We start from the raw sequence: 21,751 nt of genomic DNA on the forward strand, positions 1-21,751 counted from the left end.
GAGGATTCTCAGGAAAAACACTTGTATAGCTCATGTTTATGTCACAGTAACATCACCCAAGTGAGGAGCACAGCACAGCCAATTATGGCTTGTATGATTTTTAAATACAAACATACCAGGAGAATAAAACACAGAAATTACACAGTAAACTTTTTTTTATTTTTTTAAAATACATTCACACAGAGTAAGGATGGGCATTTGACGTTTTTTGACTGTTTGAGTACTCAAAATACATTTTTAGAAGACAAGGGCCACACTGGAATGAAAAAAGTTGCCCGTGTGAAGTGATGCGCACCTTGAATCTGGAACAGTCGTTGTCAAAAAGTGATCATTTGAAACGGGGCTCAATTTGGGGAGTGGAAAGAAGAAAGAATTCTGGGTTACAAACATAAACTTGGGACTTGGGAGCCCAAAGAATGTGCTCTTTGTCTTTATCAAACTAATGTTTTGCAAATTTTCAGTGTGGAACCTGTCTATGTTTACTGGGGTTATAGCCTAGGGTAACTAACTCTAAATGGCAGTTCGCAAAGTAGCCTAAGCGGAAAATAGACAGGACAGGAATTATTTAAAAACTGAAGCTCGTTGTTGGAACACATATTTTCCTACTTCAATCAACCAGTCCATTTTGAATTGAAGATAAAACTGTCATCATTTGGCAAGGAATGTAGTTTGGGTATCCTATCAGTTAGATACGTTTTTATAGGTATTTATTTCTGTAGGCCTAACGGGAGCTTGTGTGCGCACTCAGCACGCGCGAGCGTAGGGAGTGGTCGGAACGCAATTGAGTGAATGATGTAAAGCAATGATGTAAAGCAAATTAACATTGTCTTCAAGACAGAATTTTACTTGCCCGTTCAGGCAGCCACAAAGCACATTCCACCAAATAGTTTTACAGTATTTGATCTCTGGTTAAATATTGAGCTTTGACGTCCGTTCGAGTACTCGATTACTCATGCCCATGCCTAACACAGAGTAGGTAAAAGTTGCCCCTAACCACTGACACAGGGTCAGATATTCTTTCATCATAATGGTTATGGCTAGGGTTAAAGTAATCTTAGATCTGTGGATAAGGCAACTTCTGGAGCCATTCACCCGGGTCGATTTGGTATTTGTTTTTTTTACCTCTTTGACATGTGCGTCGTCAAAGTACATCCACTTGCGTATCTTGGTCTGGAAGAAGAAGGTGGAGTAGTGCTTGCCGTAGTAACACACCATGCCCACCAGGTAGAGCTCTGCCTGCTTGGCTTTGTCATCAGTCACTCTGTAGAAGAGCTGTGAGGCACAAGGAGAGGACAGATTGATGCACTGATATTCAGCCCCATAAGGAAATTCAAAATACACTGTACTGCAATACTGTACATCAAAAACATATGTGGGTTAATGTAACAAATTAGGCCCTTACAGTAAATATAATCCATAATACATTTTGCCTGTCATACATTTACATCAACTGAGGCCCAAACAGACATCAGGAATGTCTGTATCAGATCACAACACCTCTCCAGAGGTTCTCAAAGGTTAGCTCGCTTTTACAGCCGGTAAACACCATGAAAGATTCAATAGAGATGGAAGATGGTGCCTGACTTGTGTGTTTACAACTGAGTCAGAGTATAGAGACATCAGACTTCTTTTTACCCACTCTGGTGTTAGAGGCTAGACACATTACAGCATATGCAAACCCAGAACAGCCTAACCTTGTGGCATCTTGTAAAGGAAACTGTAAGAGTGTGTGTGTGTGTGTGTGTGTGTGTGTGTGTGTGTGTGTGTGTGTGTGTGTGTGTGTGTGTGTGTGTGTCTTACATCCCCCAGGCGCAGGCAGGTGCCCAAGCTGTGGATGACGTCCTCTGCCAGATCTGAGTGGTCAGAGTCCCACACCAGACCTATGGTGATGATCTCGGGAGAGTTCATCAGCACCCGACGGATGCGCAGCTTCTCCCCGCAGTTACTCTGAAGCAGGGAGGGAGGGAGAAAGAGAGGCGGGAAGGAGGAGAGAGAGGGAAGAAGAGTCCGCGTGAAGAGGAGGTGGGAGAAGAAAGGTAGAGGGCAAGAGATGGAGTGGGAGAGGCAGACGGTAAATTGAGCGTAATAAATCACAAATATAAACACAAAATCCTCTAACAAACAAAGAAATCCTAAAGCAAAGTCTACCATGACTCATTACGTACTGAGTGGACAGTGATCTTTATCCATTTAGCTAGTTCAGCGTTGACGATGGTTCATTTCAAGGCAGCACTCACAGTAAGCTGTGTCTGAAAAGGTCAGCTGGCTGTAGGCCAAGTCCTGACAATGACATCCCCCAATTCAAGTGTCACTTCTATGCCTGTCACAGAGAGCCAACCGTCCTTTACACTGGGTCCAGCAGCATGTGAGGTTCCTTAAGAGAAGGTTTACCACAGGATTCCTTTCATAAAGCTGATTTTGGCCAGAGCGGTGTGTGTGTGTGCGTTTGTATGCGTTTGTTTGCGTGGGAGAGGGACGCATGTCACCGCATGCACCTGCCATCTTGACCTCGTTTCCCCAGAAGTGAGGCTGGAAACAGGCAGGCGGAAGGCCCCCTGAAGGCAGCGACTGTGCACACGCCAAATTTGCCATAAACAGAGGAGACTTTCTCACAGCACATGAGAGCACTGGGGTTTCTCACACACAGACCAGCGGTAGAAGCCTCAGTCAGCCAATACTTACAGAGAAAAAAAATACTGTTCTGAAAAATGTCTTTAATTGTACAACATTGTGGGAGCTCGTTAGATATATGTAGACTCTAGTGTTCACCTTACGGGACTTTATAGGCTTTAATGTTTGATAAGACAAAGCTGGGAGGGAGTACATGAATAATAGGAGTAATGTCTGACTGGGAGATTTCATGTGGTTGAAATTTTCAAATAATACTTTGAGCTGCTCATGTTGAGCCCCCCTGGTCCTTTCAGTTCAGTGTCGAACCCAGAGATATTACAGTCGGAGCACTGAGGACTGTGTGCTTGGCTGACCTCCGAATGTTGTTTACTGCCATGAAGCCATGGAGTTCCGCTGAACCAGTCGGCCCACACTGTCACGCCCTGGCCATAGAGAGGCTTTTATTCTCTATTTTGGTTAGGCCAGGGTATGACTAGGGTGGGCATTCTAGTTTCTTTATTTCTATGTTTTCTACTTCTTTGTTTTTGGCCGAGTGTGGTTCCCAATCAGAGGCAGCTGTCTATCGTTGTCTCTGTTTTGGAATTATACTTAGGTAGCCTTTTCCAACCTATGTTTTGTGGGTAGTTATTTTCTGTTTAGTCTCTGTTACCTGACAGAACTGTTTGCTTTCATTTTGTTACTTTGTTCAAGTGTTTTTTGATAAATAAATAATCATGAACACTTTTCACGCTGCGCTTTGGTCCACTCCTTCCGACGACAGGCGTTACACACACTCAATACAAGCCTCAGTTAGATTGTGTGTCTGAGCATGCATATGTGTGAGAGTACAGTTATTTTCATTGACTGAATAATCCCCCAAAAAGTGGCTCCAAGAAATTAATAAATCAGACCATTTTCACCACCATAAGCAATAATATGTGGTAAATATAAATGCAATATACACTGAACAAAAATATAAACGCAGCATGCAACAATTTCAAAGATTTTACTGAGTTACAGTTCATATAAGGAAATCAGTCAATTTAAATAAATTCATTAGGCCCTAATCTATGGATTTCACATGACTTGGAATATAGATATGCATCTGTTGGTCACAGATACCCCCCACAAAAGGTAGGGGTGTGGATCAGAAAACCAGTCAGTATCTGGTGTGACCACCATTTGCCTCATGCAGCACGACACATCTCCTTCACAGAGTTCATCAGGCTGATTGTGGCCTGTGGAATGTTGTCCCACTCCTCTTCAATGGCTGTGTGAAGTTGCTAGATATTGGCGGTAACTGGAATACGCTGTCGTACACGTCAATCCAGAGCATCCCAAACATGCTCAATGGGTGACATGTCTGGTGAGTATGCAGGCCATGGAAGAACTGGGACATTTTCAGCTTCCAGGAATTGTGTACAGATCCTTGCAGTATGGGGCTGTGCATTATGCTGAAACATGAGGTGATGGTGGCGGATGAATGGCATGACAATGGACCTCAGGATCTCCTCACGTATCTCAATAAAATGCAATTGTGTTCATTGTCCATGGCTTCTGCCTGCCCATACCATAACCCCACCACCAACATAGGGCACTCTGTTCACAACATTAACATCAGAAAACCGCTCGCCCACATGAGGCAATACACGTGGTCTGCAGTTGTGAGGCTGGTTGGACATACTGCCAAATTCTCTAAAATGACGTTGGAGGCTGCTTAAGATAGAGAAATTACCATTACATTCCCTGGCAACAGCTCTGGTGGACATTCCTGCAGTCAGCATGCCAATTGCGCACTCCCTCAAAACTTGAGACATCTGTGGCATTGTGTTGTGACAAAACTGCACATTTTAAAGTGGCCTTTTATAGTCCCCAGCACAAGGTGCACCTGTGCAATGATCATGCTGTTTAATAATCAGCTTCTTGATATGCCACACCAGTCAGGTGGATGGATTATCTTGGCAAAGGAGAAATGCTCACTAACAGGTATGTGAGAAATAAGCTTTTATTTCAGCTCATGAAACATGGGACAAAAAATGCACATGTTTTGTGTTTATATATTTGTTCAGTGTAGAACGCTGTCACATTCATGTTTTTGTAAATTGCATATCATCCATGTCCATGTAAACTTGCGACTGTAACTACAACGGCACTCTGGCACTGACACGTTTAGGTGGCTACTGACAGAATGTAAGAGACTTGATGCGTGTCCAGTTCATCCAATTAGCACCTGTTGTGGGTTTGTCTTTTTTCTATGCTTCAGGGAGTAAGAAAAGCGTGATTGGCTCGCAGAATGGGCTGCGGCGAGTTAATTGATTACTGTCCCATGTGCTAGGGGGGAAAAAAATCTATATTCTTATTTTTATACCTAGGGCCAGCGGCCCGGGTACCAGTCCGGAGCCCGGTGGCTGGGAAACCCTGGTCTATGGTATGGTAAAATATAGTGTGCTAGTATAATCACACCTAGGATGAACCTCGTAGGTTACGATATCGCCTTTGCGAAACTCACCGGACAGTTGCGTAGGTCTCCCACAGTGCTGGCGTTGCGGAGCAACTCTCCAAACATGTCTGGTGTGGGCTTGTCTCTACACTCCAACATCCTCACCGCCTGGTTACTGTAGCAGAAACACACAGAACACTGACACTCAGACATCGACAGTATGAGACGACACTCACTCAGACGTCTAGTCCTTGCAACATCGGGGTTGTGGGTGTGAGTCATCCACATATACAGAGTGTGTTAAATGTAACTTTTCGATAAAAACACTTTTCAATAAAGACATCGTACTAAAAGACAGACAATACAGCCCCAGCCTTAACACGGGTGCTACTGTTCATGTGAGACAGCACTGCCCTTCACTGCAGGGCACTCATCTACAAGGTGACTCTTTGTCCCTTCCCATTCTCTCCAGGTCTCTGGGGAGATCTCTCCACCTATAGAGGTGCACACCTCAAAGACGCTCCAGGGTTATACTGTAGCTTTGCTCTGTGCTCTGGTGCAGGAGAGATGACTAGGTCTCAGGAGACAGACCTTTGTTATTGGCAAACAAACCGTTGTCAGGATACAACACACTCCTCTGAGGGGTTCGTGGAGAGTGTGTTTGTGTATGTGTGTGTTTCTCTAAGACAGAGAGAGAGAGAGAGAGAGAGAGAGAGAGAGAGAGGCTTGTGTTGGGGGATTTTGGGCTTATATCTGGGCCAGAACAGCGTTCAAGAATCAGATAGAGCCCATACAGAACAAATACCAGACTCATCTCATGAAATATGAATGGAGACATTTCATAACTTTTGCATAAGAAGTTTGCTTATAGCATAACAAGCCCTCTGGGTTGACTGGCTACAGCACACAGCTGGAGACGTAGGCGGGCGGGCGGGCGGGCAGGCGGCCCCTGGTTCACTACAGCTAGTCTGTAGCCTAACGGCGGGATGATTCTCCTCCCATAGCCCAGAAAGGTGTTGCTGACAGCTCCTAACCCCAAGAATAAGAGAGCTAGTCAGTCCCAGTCAGAACACTAGTTAGTACCAGTGAGAGCTAGTCAGTACCAGTCAGATCACTAGTTAGTACCAGTCAGAACTAGTCAGTACCAGTCAGAACCAGTCGGCTCAGTGCTGTTTCCTCAGTCAGAGGGTTACTTACCAGAGGGAGGTGGTGGAGATGTAGTGCACCATCTGAATAAAGGGCAGTGGGTCAGAGGAGGCCCCACAGCTGCTGCACACACACTGCAAACACACACACACACACATCAAGTTACGTGACTATGATAACAAGAGATGGCTTCACTTCAGTTCATTAAAATAGGAATGGATGGGCGGATCAATTCTGAGATTAAAAATGTTTTGATTGACTGTGATAATATAAAGAATTTACTTAGGCTTGTATTTGTACTGATGCTTGTGTTTGTGCTGACCTGTTCGAAGAGTGTCATGGCAAACTTCTGGTGTGGGATGCAGTGCTTGGCTGTGCAGATGTCTTCTTTGGTCTCATCTGAGATGTGGAAATGGATCCGCATTAGAATATTCTCCTGTGGGGGCAACAGGTAGAGACAGTCACGTTAGCGTTATGCCCGTTTTCTTGGTGTGTAATTGTGCATGTACGCAAGTGTGTGTGTGCTTGTCCACATTTATGTTTTTACTTAATCACACTACTACGTCATGACAAAACCAACACACAAAGAAAATATCCTTTTGAAAAAAATCACTGAAGTCCAGTGAATCACAGAGGCTCTGGTCGGTTATACTTGGATAATTTACTGGTTGATTGATCACTCGAACTGCAGGCAGGAGCCCTCTGGGCGGTGGGATCACAGCAGAGTTCTGCACACATAAGCTGCAGCACCGCAGAAAGAGGGTCTCCACGGGGAGGGTCCAGTGTACAGTTAGCATCTGCCCCGCACCCACCATCTCACTGCCTCCGGACCTCAGCCAAACACCTCGAATAATACACATTAAAAAACCACCCAAGTTGCAGTTTTTGTATGTTCCCGGTTGTCAGCAGAACATAAGGGCTGCTAAACAAGCAGAAGAGGGGGAGAGAGGAGAGATAGGAGAGATAGGAGAGAAGGAAGAGAGGTGGAGAGGAGAGAACAGGCCCAGATAGAGATACAGGGTAAGGAACAATCCTCTGGCTGGCTGCCCAATGGCATTGCTTATAAGATTACCTGGTAAGGAGGAAATAAATGATTCTTTACAATCATGCACCTCTGAGAGGGGAGAAGGAGGGAGCAGGCTCGTTGGTTTCTTTGTCGTAGTTTGGAGACCAGGTGGACTCTGCTTACTGTCGGTGGGATCAGGAAAAGGCCCTGTACAGAACTCTGCCCTGCAGCTTCCCAAAGTGAAAAACACTTCCCAAACTTTCCTTTGTTCTGCCAAAGAAAATAGTGACTCTACCACTGTTTTGTAAATGTTATGCTACTGCAAATGTCTGGTGTCAACATACAGCATTTAGCTATGAGATCCCTTTCAGCTGATCCCTTAGCTCTTCTGTTTCTATATACAGTTGAAGTCGGACGTTTACATACACCGTAGCCAAATACATTTAAACACAGTTTTTCACAATTTCTGACATGTAATCCTAGTAATGTCTTAGGGCAGTTCGGATCACCACTTTATTTTAAGAATGTGAAATGTCAGAATAATAGTAGAGAGAATGATTTATTTCAGCTTTTATTTCCTTCATCACATTCCCAGTGGGTCAGAAGTTTACATACATTCAATTTGTATTTGGTAGCATTGCCTTTAAATTCTTTAACTTGGGTCAAACGTTTCAGTTAGCCTTCCACAAGCTTCCCACAATAAGTTGGGTGAATTTTGGCCCATTCCTGCTGACAGAGCTGGTGTAACTGAGTCAGGTTTGTAGGCCTCCTTGCTCGCACATGCTTTTTCAGTTCTGCCCACAAATTTTCTATAGGATTGAGGTCAGGGCTTTGTGATGGCCACTCCAATACCTTGACTTTGTTGTCCTTAAGCCATTTTGCCACAACTTTGGAAGTATGCTTGGGGACATTGTCCATTTGGAAGACCCATTTGCAACCAAGCTTTAACTTCCTGACTGATGTCTTGAGATGTTGCTTCAATATATCCACATCAGTTTCCAGCCTCATGATGCCATCTATTTTGTGAAGTGCACCAGTCCTCCTGCAGCAAAGCACCCCCACAACATGATGCTGCCACCCCCGTGCTTCACGGTTGGGATGTGTTCTTCGGCTTGCCAGCCCTCCCCCTTTTTCCTCCAAACATAACGATGGTCATTATGGCCAGTTATATTTTTGTTTCATCAGACCAGAGGACATTTCTCCAAAAAGTACGACCTTGTCCCCATGTGCAGTTGCAAACCGTAGTCTGGCTTTTTTATGGAGGTTTTGGAGCAGTGGCTTCTTCCTTGCTTAGCGGCCTTTCAGGTTATGTCGATATAGGACTCGTTTTACTGTGGATATAGATACTTTTGTACCCGTTTCCTCCAGCATCTTCACAGGGTCCTTTGCTGTTGTTCTGGGATTGATTTGCACTTTTCGCAACAAAGTACGTTCATCTCTAGGAGACAGAACGCGTCTCCTTCCTGAGCGGTATGACGGCTACGTGGTCCCATGGGGTTTATACTTGCGTACTATTGTTTGTACAGATGAACGTGGTACCTTCAGGTGTTTGGAAATTGCTCCCATGGATGAACCAGACTTGTGGAGGTCTACATTTTTTTTTCTGAGGTCTTGGCTGATTTCTTTTGATTTTCCCATGATGTCAAGCAAAGAGGCACTGAGTTTGAAAGTAGGCCTTGAAATACATCCACAGGTACACCTCCAATTGACTCAAATTATGTCAATTATCCTATCAGAAGCTTCTAAAGCCATGACATCATTTTATGGAATTTTCCAAGCTGTTTAAAGGCACAGTCAACTTAATATATGTAAACTTCTGACTCACTGGAATTGTGATAAGCGAAATAATCTGTCCGTAAACAATTGTTGGAAAAATTACTTGTGTCATGCATAAAGTAGATGTCCTAACCGACTTGCCAAAACTGTAGTTTGTTAACAAGACATTTTTGGAGTGGTTGAAAAACGAGTTTTAATGACTCCAACCTAAGTGTATGTAAACTTCCGACTTCAACTGTAGATGTATATAAAACAAAATAAGCAGGAGTGGAAGAATGAAGGGTAATGCACGTGGGGAAGTGAGGGATAAGGTAAGTAAGTATGGAGGAATAAGGGAGGTGAGAGAGGAAGAGTGGAAGAGTGAGGGAGGGTTGTCTCTTACGAAGCACTCTGCAGCGTCGTCCATGATGCCCAGCTGGAAGCGCTGTTCGTCCTGGAAGGTCTTGGCCAGGGCGCTGCGGAGCGCGTCAGACGGCAGCACCTTCTCACTGCTGAACTGGAACTGGGCAAAGATACTCTAGAAACAACAAGAAACACAATAACATAGCAGGGTCAATAACTTTCACACTTTCTGGAGTAAAGAAATTATAGGACAACCTGGCCTGATCACTCCTTGCTGTCCCCAGTCCACCTGGTCGTGCTGCTGCTCCAATGTCAACTGTTCTGCCTGAGGCTATGGAACCCTGACCTGTTCACCGGACATGCTACCTTGTCCCGGACCTGCTGTTTTCAACTCTCTAGAGACTCTCAATGATCGGCTATGAAAAGCCAACTGACATTTACTCCAGAGGTGCTGACCTGTTGCAACCTCTACAACCACTGTGATTATTATTATTTGACCCTGCTGGTCATCTATGAACATTTGAACATCTTGGCCATGTTCTGTTATAATCTCCACCCGGCACAACCAGAAGAGGACTGGCCACCCCTCATAGCCTGGTTTCTTCCTAGGTTCTGTCCTTTCTAGGGAGTTTTTCCGAGCCACCGTGCTTCTACACCTGCATTGCTTTCTGTTTGGGCCTTTAGGCTGGGTTTCTGTACAGCACTTTGTGACATCAGCTGATGTAAGGAGGGCTTCTTGAATACATTTGATTGATTGATTGATTGATTGATCATTTCACAGGGTTCACAGGGCATGACACGTTCAGATGCAAGACATCCTTACGAATGGACTAATCTCATAACACAACCTAGACTTACTGAGAGAAGATGGCCCATTATAATGTCTTTCTGTTTCCTCAATCAAAACACCCTGAACAATGTGAGTGTTTATTGGGAAAGCAGACACAGACACATGCAGGCACACAAACACCCACACGCACACACATACACACGTTTGCCCTGCCGCTGCACCTCAATTTATCTTGCGCAAGGAGGAGAGAGAGCGAGAGGAGAAGAGAAGAGGTGGGTGAGGTAAGGGAGAGAGAACAGGAGCGGCAGGGAAAGAAGTGGGGAGAGGATAAATGATCATAGCCTAATAATTCTTCTCAAATTAAATGCCTGGCAGAAATGCCCTGTAATCGACCCCTCAAATGAGCCCTGGTGAATTCCGATAAGGCTGAAACATCAAGAGAGAGGGAGAGAAAGAGAGGAGAGAGGGAGACCAGAGGGAGGGAGAGAGAGGGAGATGGAGGAAAAGGGAAAGGGAGCATAGGGAGATGTGGAGAGAGCAGAGGGGGAGAGAGAATGGGAGAGAGAGAGGGGGTGGGGGGAGATGGAGTGAAAGAGAAAGAGAGAGAAAGTGCAGAGGGAGCAGCAGAAGTACACTTAAGCCTACAATGACTATGACTCACACTGAGGTACAGTAGACACGAGTGTGAAACCAGCTAACCGGTCACAGTTAAAAGGACCAGACCTAGTTAGCCAGTAGCTAAAAGGATGGCCTCGTTGAACCCACAGGGCTCTTTCACTCTCCAAGTCCTGCCAGCTGGCCAGATTCAGCTGCTCTAAGCCATGCCGGCCTGCCTGCCTGCCTGCCTGCCTGCCTGCCTGCCACAGGCCCACAAAGGAATCAGAAATGCCTTCAAATGTCACCATCAAACCCCTCTGATGGCCCTGCAGCCCTAATGCATCGCAGATCACACCACTCAGATTCACAAGAGCTCATTAAATCTGCATTTGGGGGTAAAAAATCCCACACGGCTGAGTGTGTGAAGTGCCATCCTACAGCCACTCAAAAGGCATTTACGCAGCCTCGACTGTCACCTCGGGTGTGTGTGAGTTTGTGACACCTCCTCATTAAGATCAAATCAGCGACTCAAAACAGGAAGAAAAATAACTTCTGGCCCACAGGATGAGTCTTGTGGTGTAATGAAAGTAGCATAGAGGCAAAGCTAGTCTGGTTCTGCCAGCCAGACAATTGGACAGAGATTTGGAACGCCCGACAGAGTCCAGTACTGCGTAACATCTAAGTTTGATAGACCACACTCAGACAGAAATACACGGTCATGGTGAGATATATAGAGAATGGTCATTGGTCACAGTGAGAAGGAGACGGTCACGGACACGTTAAGACAGCGAGACGGACCATCACGGTGAAACAGAGAGAGAACCATTGAGTCCGTCACACTCCTCACAGACAGAGAGACCGACAGAGACAAACGGACAGGGGAAAGCACAGGAGAGAGCCTCTCATTCCCAACTGAGATATTGAACGTTTGATGGAGAGTGCCAGTGGCATTCCTGCACATTAGATGGAATGTAATAATAAAAGAAAGAGTGATGAGAGGGGGGATTGGAGGGAGCAGAGTGAGAGAGAAAGGGGGAGAAAGAGGGAGTGTAAGGGAGATAGAGAGACAGAAAGGAAAAAAGAGAGGGGGGGAGCTGGCTAAAGCCAATGATCTACATTCGGCAGTCTGTCCAGATCAAATCAAATTGTCAAAAATCAAATCAAATCAAATTTGTCACATGCACCGAATACAACAGGTGTAGACCTTACAGTGAAATGTTTACTTACAAGCCCTTAACCAACAATGCAGTTTTAAGAAAATACCACCAAAAAAAAGTTAGAGATAAGAATAACAAATGATTAAAGAGCAGCAGTACATAACAATAGCAGGGCTATATACAGGGGGTATCGGTACAGACTCAATGTACGGGCCACCGGTGTCGAGGTAATTGAGGTAATGTGTACATGTAGGTTGAGTTATTAAAGTGACTATGCATCGATAATAACAGAGAGTAGCAGCAGCGTTCCGGGAGTGGGGGGGGGGCAATGCAAATAGTCTGGGTAGCCATTTGATTAGCTGTTCAGGAGTCTGACAGTCAGAGAGAGATCCATGGTGCACAATCCATAACCACTGTCCAGGCATCCAACCACTGCCTGTCCACACCAGGGTAGATTACTTACTTACTGACAATTCACATGCTGAGATACACATGTTCACATTCAAAGGCATGGTCCTCCATCTCTCTGGGGGCACTCAGCTAAATCCACAAAAGTCACTTAAGAAAATACTCCTAGATTTACTGTTAAAATAAACGCAACAGTCCAATACCAAAATAACCATCCTCTATCTGCATTCTTTGGAAGGCATTACCTGGAAAGGATTCATGAATAAGTGAATCAACTCCTCCACCCACAGGCCCCATCCTCTCTCCACCCACAGGTCTAGACTCTTACCTTCAGGGCACAGAAGATACACGAGTCCTCCATGCACTTGTGTGTGGTCAGCTGCCGGAAGCTCCGGCGAAAGATGTCCAGGTGCCACAGGACCTGTGGGAAACAAGAGCAGGAAGGAGTGAGACAAAACATGAAAACGCTCCTCAGGCCTTCTCATTTCCTGATTTCTAAACGGAGTCTGAGTTGTCTACTGAGTAAACAACAGAAAGGACATTAGAAGGTTGGTAGAGTGTTTCCATCGAACCCCTGAGAGAGACAAAGCTGACAGTCAGATTGTCTCTGTGTCGCCTCCGCTGCTGCCTCAGATGGTCGACATCCCTGCAGTGCGTGTCTGATACAAAATGCAACGGGAGCGTGTGACAAACACTTGCTCCGCTGCGTCGCCTGCGTTTGACTTTCCCACCCTCTCTAAGTGCCGGAGCTTCGCTCCAAAGGTCAAAGCTTTTCACAGATTCAAAACCCTTAGAGAGAACAGGGACTGTCAATCTGTGGAAATCTAACTCTAAAAACCAGTGGAATTCCCTCGCTAATTCGTACCTGATGCTAAAGGATGTCCCTCCCTGGATCTGAGGTTAGTTACACAACCACAGTAGTGCCCACTGTTGTCCTGTCCAATCCCCCGTTGGCTCTGAGAGCCCACCACTGCTGCACTGTCCCACGCCCATCCAATAGGAACAAGAGCAGGTCCTCACCAATCAGATCCCTGATGCCCTCCCAGGCACTTAATCCCCTCAGCATGGAGGAATCCTGCACGCCTCGCCGGGAGTTACGGGAAGAAGGAATAAAGACTGAGGGGGGAGCGAGACAGACAGAGGGAGAAAGAGATAGTACGCGCTAGACCGCGGGAGAAGGGGACAGAAGGTGGAATAGAGAGAGAGAGAGGTGAGAGAGAATGAGAGAATGTGTGTGTGTGTGTGTGTGTGTGTCTTGGGTATATGTGTGTGAGAGAGTAGCAGGCCCCCTCTGAAGCCTATCACTTTGAGGAATGTACGCTTGCCCAGGTCGAGCGGAGATGCGGGTTGTCAGCGGAACAAACGTGGCCCTGGCAGTTTCCTGTCGGTAAGGTCCATGGCATACCATCTCCCATCTGGCACCCTGCCTGGGCACCCCCAAAGGGACAGGGCCCACCCCCACCTGTCTAGTGTCTACCCTGACCCCACAGTGCCCATGTCACGATCGTGTGGTTGAGAGACGGACCAAAACGCAGCATTTGGAAAATAAGCCATCTTCTTTTAATAACACCACGAAGATGAACACGACACAAAACACTATACAAACTAACAAAACAACAAAACGACCGTGAAGCTACAAACGTTGTGCACATACATACAGGCTACAAACGTTCTACATAGACACAGCTAGACAACTATACTAAACATAAAGCCAACTACTCTAAATAAACCCCCTAAACCTTACAATCACCCTGGACACTACAAAACCCACATAAATACCCATGTCACACCCTGACCTAACTAAAATAATAAAGAAAACAAAGAATACTAAGGCCAGGGCGTGACATAGCCCCCCCCTTAAGGTGCGAACTCCGGGCGCACCAGCACAAAGTCTAGGGGAGGGCCTGGGTGGGCATCTGACCACGGTGGTGGCTCAGGCTCAGGGCGAGGTCCCCACCCCACCATAGTCAATCCCAGCTTATATCTCCCCCTACAAATGACCACCCTCATATTACCCCCACTTAATCTTTTGGGTAACATCGACACAAGGGGCAGCACCGGGATAAGGGGCAACACCGGGATGAGGGACGGCAGCTCCGGGCTGAGGGACGGCAGCTCCGGGCTGAGGGACGGCAGCTCCGGGCTGAGGGACGGCAGCTCCGGACTGGCTGGCGGATCCTGGCTGGCTGACGGCTCTGGCTGGTCATGGCTGGCTGACGGCTCTGGCTGGTCATGGCTGGCTGACGGCTCTGGCTGGTCATGGCTGGCTGACGGCTCTGGCTGGTCATGGCTGGCTGACGGCTCTGGCTGGTCATGGCTGGCTGACGGCTCTGGCTGGTCATGGCTGGCTGACGGCTCTGGCTGATCCGGTCTGGCGGAAGGCTCTGGCTGATCCGGTCTGGCGGAAGGCTCTGGCTGATCCGGTCTGGCGGAAGGCTCTGGCTGATCCGGTCTGGCGGAAGGCTCTGGCTGATCCGGTCTGGCGGAAGGCTCTGGCTGATCCGGTCTGGCGGACGGCTCTAGCGGCTCCTGTCTGGCGGACGGCTCTAGCGGCTCCTGTCTGGCGGACGGCTCTGTAGGCTCATGGCAGACGGGCGGCTTTGCAGGCTCATGGCAGACGGGCGGCTTTGCAGGCTCATGGCAGACGGACAGTTCAGACGGCGTAGGGCAGACGGGCAGTTCAGACGCCGCTGGGCAGACGGGCAGTTCAGGCGCCGCTGGGCAGACGGGCAGTTCAGGCGCCGCTGGGCAGACGGGCAGTTCAGGCGCCGCTGGGCAGACGGGCAGTTCAGGCGCCGCTGGGCAGACGGCAGACTCTGGCCGGCTGAGACGCACTGTAGGCCTGGTGCGTGGTACCGGAACTGGAGGTACCGGGCTGAGGGCACGCACCTCAGGGCGAGTGCGGGGAGAAGGAACAGTGCGTACAGGGCTCTGGAGACGCACAGGAGGCTTGGTGCGTGGTGCCGGAACTGGAGGCACTGGGCTGGAGACACGCACCATAGGGAGAGTGCGTGGAGGAGGAACAGGGCTCTGGAGATGCACTGGAAGCCTGGTGCGTGGTGTAGGCACTGGTGGTACTGAGCTGGGGTGGGAAGGTGGCGCCGGATATACCGGACCGTGAAGGAGGACACGTGCTCTTGAGCACCGAGCCTCCCCAACCTTACCAGGTTGAATGGTCCCCGTAGCCCTGCCAGTGCGGCGAGGTGGAATAGCCCGCACTGGGCTATGCAGGCGAACCGGGGACACCACCTGTAAGGCTGGTGCCATGTACGCCGGCCCGAGGAGACGTACTGGAGACCAGATACGTTGGGCCGGCTTCATGGCACTCGGCTCGATGCCCAACCTAGCCCTCCCAGTGCGGCAAGGTGGAATAGCCCGCACTGGGCTAAGCACGCGTACTGGGGACACCGTGCGCTTTACCGCATAACACGGTGTCTGACCAGTACGACGCTCTCTCACTCCACGGCAAGCCCGGGGAGTTGGCTCAGGTATCCAACCCGGCTTCGCCACACTCCCCTTTAGCCCCCCCCCCCCCCCCAAGAAATTTTTGGGTGTTACTCACGGGCTTCCAGCCACTCTGCCTTGCCTTTGCCTCATAAAACCGCCTCTCCGCTTTCGCTGCCTCCAGCTCCGCTTTGGGACGGCGATATTCCCCTGGCTGAGTCCAGGGTCCTTTGCCGTCCAGGATCTCCTCCCATGTCCATGAGTCCTGTTTACTTTGCCGCTGTTGTTGGTTCCGATCATGCTGCTTGATCCTGTTGTGGTGGGGAATTCTGTCACGATCGTGTGGTTGAGAGACGGACCAAAACGCAGCATTTGGAAAATAAGCCATCTTCTTTTAATAACACCACGAAGATGAACACGACACAAAACACTATACAAACTAACAAAACAACAAAACGACCGTGAAGCTACAAACGTTGTGCACATACATACAGGCTACAAACGTTCTACATAGACACAGCTAGACAACTATACTAAACATAAAGCCAACTACTCTAAATAAACCCCCTAAACCTTACAATCACCCTGGACACTACAAAACCCACATAAATACCCATGTCACACCCTGACCTAACTAAAATAATAAAGAAAACAAAGAATACTAAGGCCAGGGCGTGACAGCCCATGTCATGGTCCTGCTGCCAGGCTGCCACACGTCACTGAGCAGAATCATAGAGGCCTGTCAGTCTCTGTTAACCTAACACCCGTAACCTTCCTTTTTCTATCTCTCTGTTCCCCCTGTCTCAGACACTACCACCTTCACATTTTTCACACCAATCATGATCCACCCAAAATGATCACCCAATACTGTACAGTACAGCTGTGCTATCTTAATTTGATCCCTCTGTTGTCACAGAGAATAAAAAATGCTTCTTAAATCAGTAATTTCCACTTTAAAAAGTCAGACTTGATTTATCCTAACTAAAAATGGATCAACCCCTACAAAAATGTCCATTAATTATAATCCACATAATAATTTGCAATTCTTGTTGCTGCAGACTTATTTTCCTGCTGTGAGAAACTGGTCAATTTATAATAGTACATCTGTATGTCAAACATGGCTTCAATCAATTGAAACACCAATCATGATGCAACCAATTGTCACCCTATACTGTACGCCAATACATTTATGCAGCGGTGTAAACAGCTATCCAAACTCTCCCATAAGTATTCAAACTAAAACATTGCTTCAATTCATTTAAACTCAAACAACATTAGGGGATAAATAGTGAGTGTGGTGAGGCATGAGTAATACCTCAGTGAGCAGCAAGCCTGGAGCATCTGTTGGCCTCCAGCAGAGCCAGGCGTTACAGCACTAGTACCCAGTGGAGCGGGTTAATAGCAATCAACAGCATTGAGCATGACAGGCCTCCATAGGTCAATATAGCTGACCTCCGGTGACCTCCTCTAACAGTTTCTGCAAGGCAAGAGACTCCTCCAGGACTACTCCAGGACAGTGTGAACCAATACCACTTCTTGACGCTGCATGCTTCCTCAGGCGTGAATATACAATCTGTCCAAGTGCGTGATAAAACACAATCATGGTCACTACATTTGAAAGGACTTTAGCTTATTACATAAGGTGAATGCACCAATTTGTAAGTCGCTCTGGATAAGAGCGTCTGCTAAATGACTTAAATGTAAATGTAAATGTAATTACAGCTGGTATAAGTTGGTTGCCTGAAGCAGTAGAGAAAAGCACTGAGGCGGTTTAAGGACCATGTTGTGACACTGCTGACTGAGATACAAGAAGTACAAGAACTGTGAGGTTGAACTATAAAACTAATAGATGTTCCTTGATTAACATTTACCAACATCAAGCATATAAATTATTATTATTATTCCGTTTTTTACACTGCTGCTACTCTCTGTTTATTATCTATGCATAAGTGCTATTGACATACAGATGTACTATTATAATTTGACCAGTTTCTCACAGCAGGAAAATAAGTCTGCAGCAACAAGAATTGCAAATTATTATGTGGATTATAATTAATGGACATTTAAGTAGGGGTTGATCCATTTTTAGTTAGGATAAATCAAGTCTGACTTTTTAAAGTGGAAATTACTGATTTAAGAAGCCTTTTTTAAATTCTCTGTGACAACAGAGGGATCAAATTAAGATAGCACAGCTGTACTGTACAGTATTGGGTGATCATTTTGGGTGGATCATGATTGGTGTGAAAAATGTGAAGGTGGTAGTGTCTGAGACAGGGAGAACAGAGAGATAGAAAAAGGAAGGTCATGGGTGTTAGGTTAACAGAGACTGACAGGCCTCTATGATTCTATATCTAGGGGGTACCGGTACCGAGTCAATGCGCGGGGTACAGGTTAGTCAAGGTAATTGAGGTGATATGTAAATGTAGGTAGGGGTAAAGTGACTCTCGTTATTGTTATTTTATTGTGTTACTTTTTTAACTTCAGTTTATTTAGTATATATTTACTTAAAACTGCATTGCTGGTTAGGGCTTGTAAGTAATCATTTCACCTGTTGTATTCGGTACGTGATAAAATAAAATTAGATTTGACATGCAATCATTTCCAGATGAAAAAAAGGCAGTGTGTCAAACACAGTAATTTAAGTGGCCCAATTTTTTTTTTGTACAGGCCTATAAATTTAGAATGATATACGAGGCAAAATTCTCAAAATGGAAACCTTCCAGAGCTTTGTCACTATGGACAGCAAAACATTGTTTTGTTAGTACACCCTTCCCTTGAGTAGGCTATCAGCAAGATTTGGGCCAGAGGCTGGGGGGTTGGAAACGCTCACATTGAGATCTAAACATCTCAAAGAGAGTGATGAGAGATGAGTTCTATCCTGAGAAGTATCTTAAGACGAGAAGTTGCTGGTTATGCCCTATAAGACAGCCATAAAGAGGCTGTCAGCCACACGCACACATTAACATCTCCCAGATCTTAACAAGTCCTGACTGGACCTCTCCTCCAGGTTTCATAACCGGACAATACACCAGACCATCTGCACTGCAGCAGCTTCACAGAAATGCAAAGGACTGCCTCAACACCTGGATGAGGCCAAATATGTGAGTTTCAGTTTCACCTAGACTCAAAGAGCTGTGAGTTGGGGTCAAATGCCAGGTGAAACCATATGTAACATCGTGTGCCCGTCAGTCTGGCAAAAAGTATGCCAGAACATTCCATCTATGCACCAAACAATCTGAACATCAGCAACAGGAAAACTAGAAATGGTACTGAGTGTGTGATACCACAGGCCTTCAGTTCTTTTTCTGAAGTATGTAATCGGAGACATTGGGAATTTCCTCTCATCCATTCCAGAATCGTTGGAATGTATATTCAGTTTATTTATGAGACCCCTGCTGTGTTGCCACTCTGTGTGACCCTGTCCCTGATAATGCCTTCAATCTGTCAGCCATCACTTGTGATAAAAGTGTTTCAGGGAACTGATCCAGGAACGAGAAGCATAAAAAGTGGGAAAATCCGACTGGACGAGATGCAAATCGATGATATAACAAAAATAGCAAAATTCCAGCTTTAATGCTGCCATGACGACAGCACTTAAAGCAGGATTAGCAGATTACATTTAAGCAGAGAAAGGGAGGTGGCAGTGGAGGGGGAAAACAGACAACTTCTAACCCTAACAACACAAACATATGGAGACACACACACGCATGCATGCACCGCCCAAACACACATCAAACCCACATCCCTACATTATTAAACTGAGTGTTTCATCTTCACTTCCAGGGGCAGTCTAAATCAACATCTCTAACCTCTCCTCCACATGGAAAAGGCTCCTGTAGCTAGCCCTCCATCCAGCCTGCCTCGGTGCAGCATGTACGGCACTATGCAACCAATCACACCCCAAAGACCCAACAACACTGACTGGTTTACTCACCCAATCAGAGAAGGGTGAGCATCACAATACTCAGGGTACCACCTCATTCCAAGGCTACCCCTCAGACAAGACTTAGGAAAGAACATGTGGCATGACAGATTTTATTCCGAAGGTGGAGGCGTGACTGCAAAACCTTTTTAGGCCATGATGAATAGCTCTCCGCCTTCATGAGCAGTGGCCGGTATGGTATCAGTGTCTGTGTGCAAGTAGTATGTGTTACTGCAGTTCTTGTACAAGGGCTAAGTTAATAAGAATAACAGAAAATATAGCTTTTGAGTCTATATTGCATGGAGAGAGAATGGAATCATATGTGCATAATGCGCAATCAGCACAATTCCTGGTTTGTGTTTTTCTTCCTGTCCTATGCCCCCTACCAGGTCCAATATGTTGCTTGTTCTCCCACTGCGGAGTGCAGACCCAGACCATGGCATTCTTCCGACGCACACAGACTATTCTTCCCAGGTTTGTGAGCCCTTCTCTCTTTGTGGTGGTCTGTTAGTCTTAGAGACAGATGTCCAGGATGGAAACACTGTCCAGTCCACAACTGTACTACACAAAGCAGAGAGCAGAAAAGGAAGGTACCTCTCCATATGGGATTGGTAAAAGGCAGTGGAGGCTCCTCAGAGGAGGAAGGGGAGGACCATTCACCTCAGTGAACTTCATACAAATTAAAATTGTGAAACATACATTTTTTGAATAAAACTATACTAAAAATATTAATGTCACCAAATAATTGATTAAAACACACTGTTTTGCAATGAATGTCTACAGTAGCCTCAACAGCACTCTGTAGAGTAGCACCATTGTGTAGCCAGAGAACAGCTAGTTTGCGCCCTCCTCGGTACATTAACTTCAATACAAAACCTAATAGGCTCATGGTTTTCACCCCCCTTCTACAGAATTACACAGTAATGACAACTTCCGGAGGACGTTCTCCAAGCTATCAGAGCTCTTGCAGCATGAACTGACATTTTGTCCACCCAATCAAAGGATCCGAGAATTAATCTAGTACTGAAAGCATATGCTACATCTAGTTAGTACTGCAGTACACAAAATGTGGTGAGTAGTTGACTCAAAGAGAGAGAAGGACAATTGTTGAACAGTTTTGAACAAATACATTTCTTAAAAAATGAAGGAGAAGCAAGAGAGAGAGAGAGAGAGAGAGCTAGCTATATTTTCACTTTCACTTACTTAGCTAGTGAATGCAGCTAGCTAGTTAATCCTACTTAAATCGGGGCGGCAGGGTAGCCTAGTGGTTAGAGCGTTGGGCTAGTAACCGAAAGGTTGCAAGTTCGAAGTCCGAGCTGACAAGGTACAAATCTGTCGTTCTGCCCCTGAACAAGGCAGTTCATTTTCAACGCAATAATTTTCATTTTCAACGCCGTCATTGAAAATAATGATTTGTTCTTAACTGACTTGCCTAGTAAAATAAAGGTAAAAAAATAAAATAAAATACCTGGCTCAAATGGAGAGTGATGTTATGTTAGCTAGCTGGGTATGGCTATCCAACATTGGAATTCTTTCATGTCAAGGTACGCTTTTGGTTTTATGAATTTATTGCCACCGGGGCCTGCTGGTGTAAATGCTAAACTGCTTGCTGACTGTACACTGTACTGCATGATTGTAGTGGGTTTACTAATGCATAAGTTCTATTAGCTATGTTGACTATGACATTAGCTATTATGGTGACGATGTAGGTTTGGCTTGGAAAGGTTATTTCGCCTGGTCACAGACTGCTGATGTGTTGTGCACTGAAGTCCACAAGCGAAGGGAAAAGGGGAGAGAGGAGGAGAGCACGTAGATGCAAGAAGGAATTACTACGAGCAAAGTGATCATGCTGTTTGTATGTGGTTGCTATGAAAGTGTGTATTCATTCAGCCGATTCTGTTGAAAAACCTTTCTTAAACGGAAACAAACGGAACAAAATGGGGATAAACATACCTGAATTTGTTTGCAACTGTTGGACTAATGATTACACCCTAAATCATCTAGATGCAGGGCAAAAGTGTGCAAGGCAGCATTGAATGTGTCACTGTCTGTCACCTTCTCGACCCGTGCACCTATGTTGTAAACTTTAATTCATAGGCTAGGTTGTAGTAAC

At 46.2% G+C, this 21,751-nt stretch overlaps 1 protein-coding gene across 7 annotated transcripts in view; it reads right to left on the bottom strand.

Moving 5' to 3' along the window:
- Window positions 1–21,751, bottom strand: part of LOC139562318 (ubiquitin carboxyl-terminal hydrolase 54-like) — a 101,137-nt gene that overhangs the window by 19,940 nt on the left and 59,446 nt on the right. For all 7 annotated transcript variants that reach the window (XM_071379922.1, XM_071379921.1, XM_071379918.1 and 4 more), the window contains 7 exons: window positions 12,601–12,693; window positions 9,361–9,495; window positions 6,519–6,632; window positions 6,248–6,330; window positions 5,120–5,225; window positions 1,801–1,947; window positions 1,123–1,272 (listed from right to left, as the gene is read on the bottom strand). In XM_071379922.1, coding sequence (XP_071236023.1) covers window positions 1,123–1,272; window positions 1,801–1,947; window positions 5,120–5,225; window positions 6,248–6,330; window positions 6,519–6,632; window positions 9,361–9,495; window positions 12,601–12,693 — 828 coding nt within the window. The remainder of the gene's footprint in view (window positions 1–1,122; window positions 1,273–1,800; window positions 1,948–5,119; window positions 5,226–6,247; window positions 6,331–6,518; window positions 6,633–9,360; window positions 9,496–12,600; window positions 12,694–21,751) is intronic.

The sequence above is a fragment of the Salvelinus alpinus genome, chromosome 32 (assembly GCF_045679555.1).
Source record: "Salvelinus alpinus chromosome 32, SLU_Salpinus.1, whole genome shotgun sequence".
NCBI lineage: Eukaryota > Metazoa > Chordata > Actinopteri > Salmoniformes > Salmonidae > Salvelinus > Salvelinus alpinus.